This window comes from Drosophila ananassae, chromosome 2L (genome assembly GCF_017639315.1).
Source record: "Drosophila ananassae strain 14024-0371.13 chromosome 2L, ASM1763931v2, whole genome shotgun sequence".
In the NCBI taxonomy this organism is placed as follows: Eukaryota; Metazoa; Arthropoda; class Insecta; order Diptera; family Drosophilidae; genus Drosophila; species Drosophila ananassae.
The window spans coordinates 3,749,916-3,764,359 of NC_057927.1; the positions used below are offsets into that span (position 1 = coordinate 3,749,916).

Below are 14,444 nucleotides of genomic sequence, written 5' to 3' on the forward strand. Positions count from 1 at the left end.
AAACATAAACAAATTACAACAAATTAATAAAGCTGTACGTCGGCTATTTAATGGGCCAGAGGCCAAGCCCCGGAACAGGGAATCAATGTGGAAGGGATCAGAGTGGTGGCATGTAAACGATCATGTATTGGGGAGGGAAAATGGCATTTTCATTTTCCTCCATGCGCTTTCCCCTTTTCCCCTTTGGCAGGCACTCGTCAAAATGGGTGTGAAGACATTCGGCGAGATTAGACAATTTGGCATGGTTCGTTAGGAGGTTTGTGCTTGCTTGGCCAAAACGAAAAAGGAAAAAAATCAAAACAAAACATAATTTCCACAGCCAGAACGGCCAGGGAGGAGGGTTCGATGGGAGGGAGAGATGGGGTGAGGATAAGGGCAGAGCAGTTCCTTTGTACCGTTACCGGTTCTTGAAGACGCAAAGACGGCGGTAAACTAGTTTACTGTATTCCATGGCCTTCTCTCCGGCTTCCTTTTGCCAAAGCCAAACAATAGGAATTAGAAACCCAAAGAAAAAGAAAGGAGCAAAGGCAGAGGCCGAGGAATTTCAAGAACAAGAGGAGTGTGTAAGGCCAAAGGATCACAGCGGTACAGCTGCGCCCTAAAGCTTTTAAACTTAACCTCAATTTATGAAACATATCTTTGAGATATTCGTTCTTAAAGTATGTCCATAGAACTATGTATCTATACATACATAATTTCCACGGCCTTATATATATTTTTCATAGTGTTAGAAGTATAAACAAATCAATTTGGTAATCAATTGGCAATCGGCAGATGTTGTCCTGTGGCGCATCCTTTGTAATTAACAGTGGAGCGATAAAGGGATACAGGGGTCAGGAGAGATTGAGACAGAAAAACCCTGGGGCACGGACTAAGCCCATTAAAAGTCTCCAGCAACTTAGGCCTCTGTTTGTACAGTTGCTTTTTGGGATCGGATCGGAACGAAGACTCATTCTCTCATTCCTTCGGTTAGTCGGTTTGTCAGTCCGTCAGTCCGCCAGTTAGTCAACCTGTCTGCATCACCTGCCTGCTGTCTGTTAATGTGTTTAATGATGCCTCTGCCATTGCCGCTTTCAGTGCCAAATTGTAGCCCCAGCTCTGAGGCAGTTCTGCGCAAAAGTTAAGAAAAATTAAAGGCTGTACTTGATATATTTAGAAAGTTATGAAAAAAATATATTAAAATATGAAGACATTTCCATACTGATTTCTGTTTAAGATACTACTGTATGTATCTAATTTATTTATTTTAAATTATCTTATCCCATAAACTATCTAGATATTTAGAAATCTCTGGTATTTGGCTTTAATGTCAGACCTTAAATTATTTAGCTAAACTAGCAACACTGTTCAAGTCGCAACTACTAGGACTCTGAATATTCCAGATGCGGCTGCAGATGCCTCGTGCCTTATCGATGTCCGATATGCGGGTCGCGTCCCACCCCGGTGTTTCTGGTTTTTCGAACTCTAGCCACGCGCCGCCGCAACTTTCCTCGCGACTCTCGATCGAGGGCAGCTTGCTGCTGGGGAAGCACCTGCTCTCCTACCGAATGTGGGCCGACCTAATGGAGTTGTCCCCGGGACCAAGGTTTGCAACTTTTACCGGGGCAGCCGCTCGGGGCGATCATTAGCTGACCGAACCCCACTCTCCCTGGACATCATTTTTTCAGCTTAATGTTTTATTTGAATTTTTTTTTTTTGGAAATTCGGTGTGGCTTTTACTTATTTTATTGTCCTTCCCAAGACAGAGTTTATATTCTGTTCGGTGTATTCTTTAAAAGCTCATAATTATACCCCTGGGTTAATACGAAGATCTTAAATCTTCAGGTGTTATTCTTTATATTTTTAAACCTAATATATTTCACCCTGTTTGTACTGACAAATTGAAATACACCGAATGGCGAATTCCAAATGATGGTCATTAATTGTATCAATTTTACAGGAACGCCCTTCTACTCCCCTAGTTTGTGACAATGAGAGCATCCCCTGGTATATTCTATTAGATTCCGGAACATTTATTAAAAACTGTCACTTACATATATGTATAGATAAATTGAAGGCCATTATATACATACATAAAAAGTATTTCATAGTTTTTAAGATACTCATAGAAGAATCCGTGATGCTATCTAACCCCATTCCATAACATTCCAGAAACATAACGTTCGGATGTATCCTGGCAGAGCATTATACGCTTCGGTGCTTACGCAGGCTGCAAGAGAAGAGATACATTGCTCAAAAAAAGAACCCCTTTTAGCTGAAGATTTAGCTGAAGATGCCACATGTGAAAATTATACACCTTAATTTCAAAAAATTATAAATTATAATTTATACAAAAAATATAAAAATGAAATTAATATATTTAAATTTTATTTAATCTCTCATCTATGGTGCGCAATCTATGGTTCTCTTCTTTATATATTTTTTCTTTGTTTCATGAAGATTTTTTTCAGTGGTTAAGGTTCGGCAGGAATCGGCTCGCCTTCAAACATGTTTGATGTTGTATGCAACGTTTTCTGGAACATGTTTCGGAACTTTCATCCTGATGTGAGGCCCGTCAGGAATCAATTGCGCGCAATCCATCGACGACGGCGGTCGTGGTGCTCTAAGCCCAGTCTTTGGACAGTATTAAGTGGCCAAGTTCCCGGGGCGATCGAGGAAGTTAAAGCCTTGGAGCCCTTGAGCCGAGCACGACGATCTTTTGAGCGATGATCGTGGTGTGTTAAACATTTCAGTGTGTTCTTTGTGTGTTTGTCTGTCGGTGAGTGCGCGCTATTTTTATTTGTTAACTGCAGAACCCCGTTAAACATCCACGCAATGTAAAAAACAAAAAACAAAAAAAAAAAACCCAAAAAAGTATCTGTGTAAAAGTGCAAAGAGACAAGCGAAGAATGTGCCAAAAACAACATTTTGCTTTTGCTGGGTGCGGTGATCTTGAACCCGCGCTCAGCTTCGCGTAACGGTGCATCCCATCCAGGCAAGTGCAGGAAGATGGGATGGAAAAGCACAAAGAACAGCAGCCCCAACCAGACCCAGAGCCAGAGCCAGAGTCAAAGTCAGAGATGAGGACCAAGACGAGGAAGTCGGTGCATTTATTTTGATTGCTTGTGTATCATCGTCGGGGATCTCTCTGCGCGCCCACTCTTTTTGCGGGCATTTTGGTCCCCCAAATGGTTTTCCGCTCATTTTCGGCGCAGCCTCCCAAAAGGTAATCTTCAAGTTTTAGCTTTCGTTATAAAACTGCCGTTAGTTTTTTATGTTTAGCCGTTTTAAGTTTTGGGTGCAGCTCTCGGGTCCACCAGAAATGGACTCTCCTTCGTACCATCGTACCGCGATAGAGATAATTACAGAAAAAATCTCTCACTAAGTGCGAGAGGAGAATTTATGTTGACCATCAAATAGTTATTCTAAAAGCCTTTTTACGCCAAATGACACAATGAATCGGATGGAGAAAAGCTGCTAAGAGACGGGAAAAATGGCGATAATATGCTGCTGCAACATTTACTTGTCGCCTTTTGATTTATTTACATGTGCTTTTGGGGGCAGCACAAAGAAACACATATAAGAAGCATTTCTTTGTGCAGCAAACACTCTGACTCACTGAAGACGCGTCTTCAGTCGGTTCTCCTCGTCGGTCTTCAAGTCTCCAAGAGAGTCCAAGTTAACCCTTAACATGACAATATCTTCATATGGTTTCTTCTGCAACATTTCAGATCTTTTAAAAATAGATTTGTATAAAATGAAACTTAAGAAAATGTGTTTTTAAGAAAATATTAAAATTAAGATGATTTAGTTATAAGAGTGTGTGTGTAAATTGGAGACTTGGTGGTGCAGGGTTAAAGTAACGGACAAGGAGCAACAGCATCGTCATCGTCATCGCCATCGCCATCATCACGTGTCCCCCAGTCTGTTTTCGCTTATGCTCTTTGCTGTGGCCCCTCAGCCATGTCAGCGCCTTCATTATAATAATTTTTATTGCTTTTGCATAAATCAAAAATCACACGGAGAATCATCGTAAAGTTTAAAGAAACAGAAAAGAAACCAAAAGGTGCGTTTTTTTTGGCTGTCTGCACTAATTTCGCATAATGTTGCTGTTGAGCTGATCCTTCTCCATATTCTTCTCTTTTTTTTTTTGTTTTTTTGTTGAGCTCCCATTTCCGTTACTGTTTCTTTTGTTTTTGTGCCAAATCATGGGCTGCCTCTGCGGTTTGCATACAAATTCATTAGTGACGGCTCCTGCCCCCAACTCTCCAAAGGCTCCTTCTCTCCACCACCTTTCTCGCTCTCCACCCACACGCTCTCGTTTCTGGGAATCGTTTCTGGCCGTTGCTGTTGTTGCACCTATGTATCTTGCAGCGGATTCTGCAGGAGAACTCACACGGCGCTGACCCCTCTCGCCTGGCTCCACCCTCTGGTTCTACAGTTTCCTTGGAATTATGGTGCACGGCTTGGGGCGACTTTCTTTTTGTGTGTTTTTCGGTTCGCAGCTGATAGGTAATGGCAACAGATTGTGGCAACAACTCCTAAACATGCCTCCTGATATGCATGCAGCAAGTAGAAACTAGAAGTCTGGCAAAAAAAAAGTTCAAAAAACCTTTCCTGAAAGAAGACTTGGGGCGCCGCCTGAAAAACACTTTCCCCTGCCTCGAAATTCTGCAACATTTCATTCCAGCTCCCTTTTTAGTGCTGGTCTGATTACTGTAACCAAAAATGTGAACCCTTTCCCCCCAAAAACCCATCCTCTTCACGACAATTTGGTCACTAATTTTAGGGCCCCATACTCCTCTACAGTTGTCGGTAAAATTTTATTGATCTTTTTTTTTTGTTTCTTCACAAAAATATAAAATTGTTGTCGAAATCGAAAACTGTTGGAGCTGTTGGAGCAAACGGCAATCGGCAAATCGAATTCAAAACGCGTATGTGTGTGCGTCCGAGTTGGAGGAGAGAGATCCCAACGGAAGATCCCTGAAGAGGGCCCAAAGAGACGACGTCTCCAGAATTCAGACGCGCCACGACGATAACAACAAAGCAACAATCAGCAAATTCTTGGTTTAGGTGGTAGGACTCGTACACCTGGAAAAATAAATATTACTAAGCAATTAAAAATAAAATATTGCATAAAAACCAAGAAACATAATATAAAAAATTAATTTATTTAATTTATTATTGTATTTTAATGGTAAAGACCTGCTTATTTTTTCAGTGTAGCCACTGTCCAAGATCAAAACAGAAAAGGGCCGGCCGAAAAAATATTTTTATCTTGATATTTGTGTTTTTTTTTTGTGGTTCGCCGATGTTTGTTGTTGCTGTTCTAAATACGCCAAAAGTTGCTTTCGGGGCATAAATACATATATGTCTTTAGTGTGGCATGTCTGGTTGCGTTTTTGGAACTTGGTAAATGGGGCAAAGGCGGCAGACGGAGCCAAACCGAGCTCAGCTCTCTTCTTGGAGTGGGCTCTGGGTCTCTGGCAGAATTCACGGAATTAGTTAACGATTAATGATTGGATATTGATTTCGTTTTGTTGCTCGGACTTGGACTTGGACTTGGTCGTGGACTTGAAGCAACCGACTCCCTTGGCCGTTTCGCTTTTACTACTCATTAATTTCTTTTAACTATCCGGGAGGCATTAAAAAACGCCGCCGAACCCCGAAGAAAATTAAGTTCCTGCCGCAACATCTTATTCGCTTGGCCATCTTTCTCCATTCAAGGCATTTTACATAGTTTATTTGCGTTGTTGCCAACTTTCTTTTTGAGAGATTCTCTTCCTTATAGCGCTGCTAACTGCTTTACGATCTGGCCAGACATAAAACCCCAAACCAAGGAAGATACATAGCTGGTGCCACAAGAAGATGTGTGGATGGGTATTGGGGATGGGGATTCTTCACAGTTCAGGTAGTATTCTTTAGCTCTTTAATTTTTTTTTTTTCTTTGCCGCTTCTGGGAAACTTAATTTGTGCTCCTGGCCGCCATATCAAATTGGCGCTATCGAATACCTAACACGGGCCATCCAACACACAAAAGTATTCATTATCTCCATATCCATATGTATGTTATGTATGTTTGTATGTAGTGTGTGTGCCCCATATAACTATGAAGCACAAGCTTAAAATTTGCTTAGCTCTTTGCATTGGAGGTCTGTTTCGGTTCGGTTTCTCCTCTACGAAACTTGAGGCTTAAATTCCTCTTAGAGATATTCCATTTAAAGCATCCATACCCTTACACATTTGCGTAGAAACTCCCCAATAAAAAAAAAAAAATCACAAAAAAGAAACCAATCTACAGAGCAGAAATTTTAATTTGTGTGAGAACTTTTGGTTTATTGGGTTCGTTTCGTTTTAAAGATACTGGAAGTCGATGTCGAGGAGATGGGGGGATTAAAATGGCGAATTTTTGCCGCCGATCATTAGCTATTAACTCGACTCCTTGGCAACAGCCTCGATTTATTCCACGGGCCCGTTTTGCCAGCCACTGAATCTGGCCAGTAATTGAGCCGTTGTTGGATCTTCTTGGGATCTTGGAGCCCAGAGCCTAGGCTACAATCTGCCTGCCATGGGTAACGAGATACGCCAAACTATTTGGCAATTAGCAGATAATAACATTTGCTTACACATTTGCGAAATAATGAGAGAAACGGGACAGAAGAACGTGCAAAAATGGAACTATAAATTAAGATCGGTTTAATAGCTCAGGTTATATATTTTATAGGCTTATAGCTTTTAGTTTCAAAATTAAGAATAATCTAGGCTTGTCTAGTGAAGATTCTGGTGGAATAAGTGCTGGAGCAGATGTGAGCAATTAATTGGAGAATCCCAATGATGCGCTGATGGTTAGCCATTTAGACTGATGACTGGAGCACGTCCAGCCTGTCTTGGCCTATATTATGTCATAACGATATAGACAAAAAAAAGAATAGAATTTTAATAAAATATCAACAACTAAAGTGACTTACAAAGTGGACTAATAAGTTAGGAAGAAAGAAAGGTTAGTCCTGGCAAGTAATACTATTCCATTAATTAACTTTATCATCTTTATATCAATTTTTTACGGTGCAGAGATCTGCACCAAAAGGGGTTGGCGGATCACCGGAGACATGCCCACTTGTGGTGCAATCGCTGTGGTGCTCTTTGTGCGCCAACTCATATTAAACCACCGTTATGCATATCACAGGCGCACAATTCACAGAAAAATAGTGGCAGGGAGGAGGGGCAAGGAGATCTCCACATATCGAATGGAGATTGGCGTGGCCATGGCGTAACCCTTTAATTATGCCACATATATACAGGCCAGAATCCACAATCCGCCAAGATCGTTCTAAGCCCGGGCCGGCCCGGCCCGGCTCACCTCTCGACGTCAACGCCTTTCGAATGGCACTCTCTGGGTCTGGGTCTGGGTTGGGTCTTGGTCTTGGTCTTAGTCTTGGGTGTTATGGACCTGCACTCCTCTGCTACTTTCTAAAAATCTGTCCGGGAATATAAATTGCAGCCACGTTCGCTCCTCTGTGAGTGCGAGTCAAAAAATGTTGCAACACTCGGCCGCATCTTAATTGCATTTCGATTACGTTGCAGCAAAAACAAACTAACCAAAAAAAAAAAAGAATATACAAACATAGAAGAAATGGAAGCAAATCAAATCTTCGAGTATGCTGTTCTTGCAACAAATGTTGCGGGCAACATGTTGCAGCCGCGAACAGGCCCGCAGCAATATCAACAGGAACTTTGGAGCTGCCGGAGCCTGCCAAATAGACAACAGATGAGACAGCCCGGCACGGCCCAATCTACAGCTCTGGAACGCCTTTCAGCCTCTCAAGCCATTTCCTAGGTCTCTTCCAGTCTTCAGTCTGGCAATGGCTTTTAGAAAAAAACAGGTTACTCCGACCATGGCCAAAACGCAGGCTATATGGACTTGGAGTCCAGAGCCTAGAAATTGTAACAGCCAAGAGAGAAGGTTGACTTGGTTCTCAGGCGTCAGTGGCCAGACCTTTTCTTTCTACCAACTTGCCCGGTCCTGGGCCATTTAATACAGTTAGCTTTATTCGCGGCCCTCACACTCTGTCACAGTGGACACCACAAGTTTTCTATCCTTGATAGATTTTTTATTATTTTTACAAAACAGTGACTTATAGAGTCTGTATTTTTATTCTGTCTGAAGACTCATTAGTAAGTCACACATATTCCTTCAAGTATTCATTTCAAATCTTATTTAATACTTGAACTATGTACCACTGTACTTCAGCCTCTCGAAGGAGCAACATTACAAGTCAACAATAGTAGATGCAAACTGTTTTTGGCTGGAAGTCATGGCCATCCATGACCATTCCCGTTCACTTATCCCTCGCTGCCTTCGTTCCACCCCCTCTCCATTTTCTTTGTCGACCACTTCGATACTTTCTTTGGCATTGCTGCTGCTGCAGTTGCTGTTGCAGCCTCTCGAGTCATTAAAAATGATTCTTCTCAAACTAGAACGGACTATGGGCCGACGAAAAAGAAGCCAGGAACGGACGAAACCGGAGGGGAAATAGCCATTATAAATGTACAAAATAAAGGCTCATGACCGACCTCCCAATGCCCTTAATGAGCAAGAACTTCATATTACATTTATTTGAATTTTTGTTCAACTAATTCCAAGAGTCCATGCTCCTATATCAGTATCCACTCCCCGAGGCACCACAGTCCGAGTGGGCTATTCGCGCGCTCTCAATTCCTGTGGGGGATTGTCGATCGGCCCGCCCGATATCGGGAGTGTGTGTGTGTGTTATTGCTGACTTGTCAGCTGTTGGCTTATACAAATATTATTACATGATATTGTGCACCACCGCCCAGCTCCAGCTCCAGCTCCGGCACACAACAAACACCACTCCATGCCACTTGGAATCTCGCCCCTCCCCTGCCACTTTTTTCAATGAATTATTAGTTATTTCAAATTTATGTGCCGTGCTGTTTTTTATATACATATTTATTTTTTCTTTTTGCCTCGATGTTGCTGCTGCTGTTCGCTTGTGTTCTTTTTTTTTTTTTATCGTGCGTCTATTTGCGTTTCCGCTTTCCGTTCTCGAAGACTTGGACCTGGGGGTCTTCTCAGGGCCTCCTTTCAGTTGCTCAATGAAGAGTTGGCTCTGGAAACGGGCCCCAGAGCCGGAGAAGAGTCTTCGTGCCGTTGGGGGCGTATTTGCCTAACAAAAATAAATAAATACGAATTTATTGCAGCGTTTGTTCGCTGCTATATATATTTTTTTTTATTGGGTTATGTTTGTGTCGCTGGCAACATTAATACCTAATGCCGTCTCGGGCCGGGGCGAGAGCCCCCATCAGAGATCGAATAAACAAATAAGAGAAAAAGCTTTACTTTGCGTTTACGTTGTTCCCCCAACGACATTATTATTTTTCCCTCGGTTTTCTTTCTAGAAGATAAGCAAAATACGCTGAGCCTGGAAACGTTGAAGAAAAATAAGGGAATCCGCCGAGTCTAATGCTTCGCTTTTCTCAACCAGAGAAACAGTGGGTGGGGAGGAGGAGGACCCCTGGTACGCGGGGTTTGGCGATTTCCATTCTGCTGCCCTGGCAATTCTTTTGCTTGGACGATCTCCGCCCGGAGAGGAGAGGTTCTGGTTTCTACGAATTTGTCACGCTTTGGATTTCAAATTTTGTTGATGTTAGCCAACTGTTAATGGCATCGGCAGCATACTTCCCTATATACATATCTACAAAAATTATACATACATATATGCAAAGCATATTGGGTCTGTTAGCTACCTCCTGTGGAATCATGTGAGGCGCAAGTAAATGGAGTTTAACGCTTGATTGTGCCCCAGGGTTTAGTCTTACCTGCCCTCGAGCGAGTGCCCTGTTGATCCTCCCATCCACTCCTGTTTCGGGGGTTCTTTCAACGACTATTGTTACCTCCCACCCTCCTTTGCCAAATCCTCCCGCACAAAGGACATTCAAGTAGGGCCGGAAATTTAATATGATTTTTTTTTGCTTGTTGTCTGTTATTGAAATATGAGATTTTTGAGCTCTTGATCGGTGCTCCCATTGTTTGTCTACCTGTCTACCTGTTTTAAGCAAAGAATTTTGGGAGGATTTTTAAATATGATCAAGATGCTCCATGTACTTGCTGAAACTCTATATTCCTCGTAGCATTTTCCATCGAATATAATACAAATTTCCCGTAGGACGGGAAGGTGTCAAGGTTTTGAATTAAATTAAACATTGCACTTGTCCCGGCCTATGGGCGGTTTGTCAAACACATCGATACATATTTTTAGAAATATTTAAAATTTGGATAAATTATATTCCATAACTAACTTGTATTATTTCTCTTTCAGATCTCATCTACAAAAGAAAACGACTTCAAAACACCTATTTTTTAGACGATAATCCCCATTGGTAGGTACAACTTTTATTAAATCTTGATAAAATGAGTCTCGAACAAAGAGCCAATATTAAGTTCTGTTTCAAACTTGGCAAGAGCTTTTCTGAAACTTTCGAAATGATGAAACAAGTTTATGGGGATAGTTGCCTGTCCCGCAGTAATGTCCACCAGTGGTATAAGCGATTTGAAGAAGGTCGAGAAGACCTTAGAAATGAGAAAAGGACCGGACGCCCAAAATCAGTGATAACCGACAGTAATATTGAAAAAGTTCGTGAATTTATCCAAAATGAGCCAAAATCTTCATTGCGTAATATGGAAATAAAATTAAACATTCCCAAAGATTCCATTCATCGCATTCTAACAGAAGAATTGAGTATGAAGAAGGTGCGATCCCAGTCCCAGTATGTGGTTAAAAAAAAACGTCCAAATCGAAAAAATGTATAATAGGTATGTCACTTTTTTTTATAAGAAATTAGAAGTATATTCGATATAAGGTATACATATATAGGAGTAGGATTAATTGCAACACCACGAAATATTTTTAAATATCACAACCAACAAAAGTGTACGATTTCGCGCGCTTTTTTTACAAAAAATGTCTGCCGGTAAATGGAGCTGCCACTTTGTCTCAATGGCGCGTAGGGCTGCCACCTAATCGGCAGCCGTTAGGGATGTGTCTGTGATTTGTATGTGTTCTCCAAAAAACCTGTAATAAACGGTGGTTAAAAACGCAAATGGAAATAAAAAATTCGGCACAAAGAACGCTTCAAATATAAATAAAAACTTGAACAATAAAAAATCACCCTGGGAGATGAAATTTAAGGAACATTGCTCTCACGAGAGAGACGCTCACATCTCTACTACATGGGAAAGAGAGAGAGGGTGGGAAAGGCTGCGCGAGTGTGTGTGCGTGTGTGAGAGAGTCGGCTGGCTTCTCTTACCGCTTGCCTCGCACCCACGTTCGTAATTCTTAAAATATAAAAATAAAATATAAATTTTTTCATTTTAAAAAATATTCTCGCTGCGACTAGTTGTGCGTGCTGTGTGCTGCTTGAACCGCGCGAGAGAGTGGAGAGAATCGGACAAGAGCGCTGGCTTTATTTTTTGTTTGCTACCCGCCGTTGTGTTGCGCAGGCAATCTTAATTAATTTATTTACGTCTATATTGATTTTTTAAAGTAACAACTAGCTAGCTAGCAGCCAGCAGCCAGCAGCCACCAGCGGGCGGAGCCAAGAGCGCGCGCTTAATAGCTATAAAAATACATACTTTTCGAGGTGAGTAAATCTATAAAAATAAATTAACAAAATTATAATTAAAGCATGTGCCAAAAATAATATGCCGTTAGAAAATATATTTTTCTCTATAGTTGGTATTTTTCTGTTATAATATTTAATGTTACTTTTCTGTACCGCTCGCACATCATCAACATCATAAATAACTAGTTTTTGTTGCCGTCGCTCCTGTTCAGTTCAATTGTTTATTTTAAGTTTATAAACGAATTTAATTTATCTGTTCGCTTCGCAACTGGCGTCGCGGGCTGTGCTAAAAATTAATATCTCCAGCGGCGAACGTTTCTGTACTTTTTTTTTTTATGTTTTATGTAGCTTGATACTTTACGGTATTCGCCTGGCTTTGTTTTTATTGCGCTGCCGACATCGCGCGTCGTTCGCTTAGGCAGAGAAAGAGACAGTGAAAGAGAGGGATGGATGCGGAGAGGAAGAGAGAAGATGCAGATAGGACACGCACACCTACGCACGCGTGTGTCCATGTAGCGGCGTCCAGCGTGTAGAAACCATGTACCAGTCGTGTTGCACATTAGGGATGGCCGTGACTATCGATGAATCGATAACCCTAAGTAAATATTTGCGGATATTGGTGCAAGGAAGACAGGATTTCAGGCAATGGTATTTGGCGTGTTGAAAGATTAAAATAAAGGTTCTTAAAAAGATTGAATGCTGAAAAAGGTCGAAGGATATTTCAATTAATACTTATTTCAATAGTCGACTTGAAAAAGTTCGGTTTCGAAAACGGTTAGGCTCAAACCTATTAACAGGTTTTTGTATTTATTTTTTGTTGTTGTTGCGCTTGTTTTATTTTTATACACGCACTGCTTATCGATATTATCGTATCAGGCATGTTTTTAAATTTTAAAACTTAATGAACAATCTACTTCAGTTTAATAAATCAAAATAATTTATTAAATTTGAAAAAAAAAAAAAAAAAAATCTAAAACTAAAATTTTGTTTTCGAAAACAAACAGATTTGAAAGGATTCAATCGGTGGAATGGAGCATCTCTCGCACTTATACCCCCCGCAGCTTCCGAAAGTGCGTGGCCGACCACGGGCCACCTATGCCCAAACCGGGGAGTTCGATCTGGGCCTGATCCGGGAATACCGATCCCGCCCAGTGCTCTACGATCGCTCCAACAAGCGTTTCAAAGACAAACTGTATGTGGCCCAACAGTGGGAACAAATGTCCCATAAGCTAGGCTATGACGGTGAGATGATTGAATTTGAGAGTTCTGAGTGTTTGGAGACCTAATGTTGTTTATTCTCACATTAGCAACCAGTTTAAGGGACCGCATGATCACTTTAAGGAATCGCTACAACATTGAGAAGCGACGCGTTGAGAACGGACTCTCCACCCAGGCGTCTCAGTGGCCGCTGTTCGAGAGCCTCCAGTTTCTTGGCGACCACATCCGACCCAGGCGCAGCTTTAAGAACATGTCCCGAAATGACGACGATGAGGAGCAGTATGGCATGGACGACCAGAGCGATAGCAACGGTCAAAATATGAGTATTAAGGATGAAATGGAGGATGAAAGCGAGATTTTTGATTGCGAACAAACGCTTCCCGTTACTACAGTACTGGGGTGAGTCCTGGCTCGAGTCGGCTGTCAATCCCAGCTAATGTCTGGCCTTATCTCTTTATAGGATTCCACCGAACTCCGACGAGACAAACAAGAGCCAGCGGCAGAGCAACGGCAGCGACATGGCCAATGGCAAGGGCTACAATCACTTTGCGGAGAATTTCCAAAATCGCCATCAGCCGGAATATATCATCAGTAGTCCCGTAGTTCCGAAGAGCATTAATAAGCGTTCGGCGGCGCTCGACGAGCCAGCGATCAAACGCAGGGCTGTCCAAAATATGGGAATGCCTTCCTTCTACCCCACACCCGCTCCCCCACCTTTGCCAGCGTCATACGCAAAGTTCCACGGCTTTGGCGAATTTATGGTCCACTCTCTGTGCGATATGCCTATGACAACTGCTCTGCGTTTGGTTCAGAAATTCACCCGCGAGCTCGTCCAGACTTCCCTCAAACATGACGACAGTGGGAGCTCAACGAAGCCAGACCAGGGCGATGCCACCGACCCGGTCGATCCCGAAAACAGCAGCGAGTCTCAGGGGGAGGATTTTGAGTAGAGATTAAGTTGCAATTTTAAAATACGGGTAGGGATATTGAAACGCAAGTCCACAATTATAAATATAGCCGCACTAATGACAGATACGATTATTGATTATACATAAGTTAAATACTCTTCTTTTAAGTCGTCTGACCTCGAAAAACATGGAGGCAAAGATAATCGCATTTCATTTAATAACATAATGGAAAAATATACTCATAATTTGCTTTGTTTTAAAGGCATGGGGATGGTTTACTAGTTTACAAGTTTTTAGGCCCAGCAATGTCTTCGATTTTATAATTCTGTAATGGTATTGAATCCTATAAAAAGTATTATATAGAGCCATATAGATTTTTAACAATAATATAAATTATAATTTTAACAATGCGTCGCAAGGCGTTAATGCGTGTTTGTCTCAAATGGAAAATAAATGTCACACAAAAACTCCTCGACCTCTGCAACTGTGATACCTTGCAAATCCGATATATGGATTTCCTGTATCTTGAAGATGCACTTTATCTGAAAAGCTGATTCTTGCAATGTCTTAATACCAAAGAAAAAGCTTACAAAAGCTCTCAACTTGGTTTCGCCCTTTTAATTTCAGCCGCCGTTATAAAGAAGCTTTCTACTGGCATCCTTGCGATACAATTTCCTGAGTAAGCTGCTGAATCTT

At 41.7% G+C, this 14,444-nt stretch overlaps 2 protein-coding genes across 4 annotated transcripts; both read left to right on the top strand.

Annotated features, from left to right (window-relative positions):
* Window positions 1–1,282: 1,282 nt before the first annotated feature.
* On the top strand, window positions 1,283–2,862 carry LOC123258385. Its single transcript, XM_044718263.1, has 2 exons — window positions 1,283–1,585; window positions 2,152–2,862. The coding sequence occupies exons 1-2, from the start codon at window positions 1,383–1,385 to the stop codon at window positions 2,252–2,254; spliced, it is 306 nt and encodes a 101-aa protein (XP_044574198.1). The 5' UTR covers window positions 1,283–1,382; the 3' UTR covers window positions 2,255–2,862.
* LOC6500482 lies at window positions 2,535–14,158 on the top strand. Of its 3 annotated transcripts, XM_001953283.4 has the most exons (6): window positions 2,535–3,205; window positions 10,320–10,380; window positions 11,545–11,640; window positions 12,627–12,864; window positions 12,930–13,239; window positions 13,301–14,158. In XM_001953283.4, the coding sequence occupies exons 4-6, from the start codon at window positions 12,651–12,653 to the stop codon at window positions 13,788–13,790; spliced, it is 1,014 nt and encodes a 337-aa protein (XP_001953318.1). In that variant the 5' UTR covers window positions 2,535–3,205; window positions 10,320–10,380; window positions 11,545–11,640; window positions 12,627–12,650; the 3' UTR covers window positions 13,791–14,158. The 3 variants fall into 3 exon arrangements, with proteins under 3 accessions (XP_001953318.1, XP_044574197.1, XP_032310615.1); XM_044718262.1 differs by lacking the exon at window positions 2,535–3,205 and having other exon boundaries at window positions 10,380–10,813; XM_032454724.2 differs by lacking the exons at window positions 2,535–3,205; window positions 10,320–10,380 and having other exon boundaries at window positions 11,249–11,640.
* The last annotated feature ends 286 nt before the right edge of the window (window positions 14,159–14,444 follow it).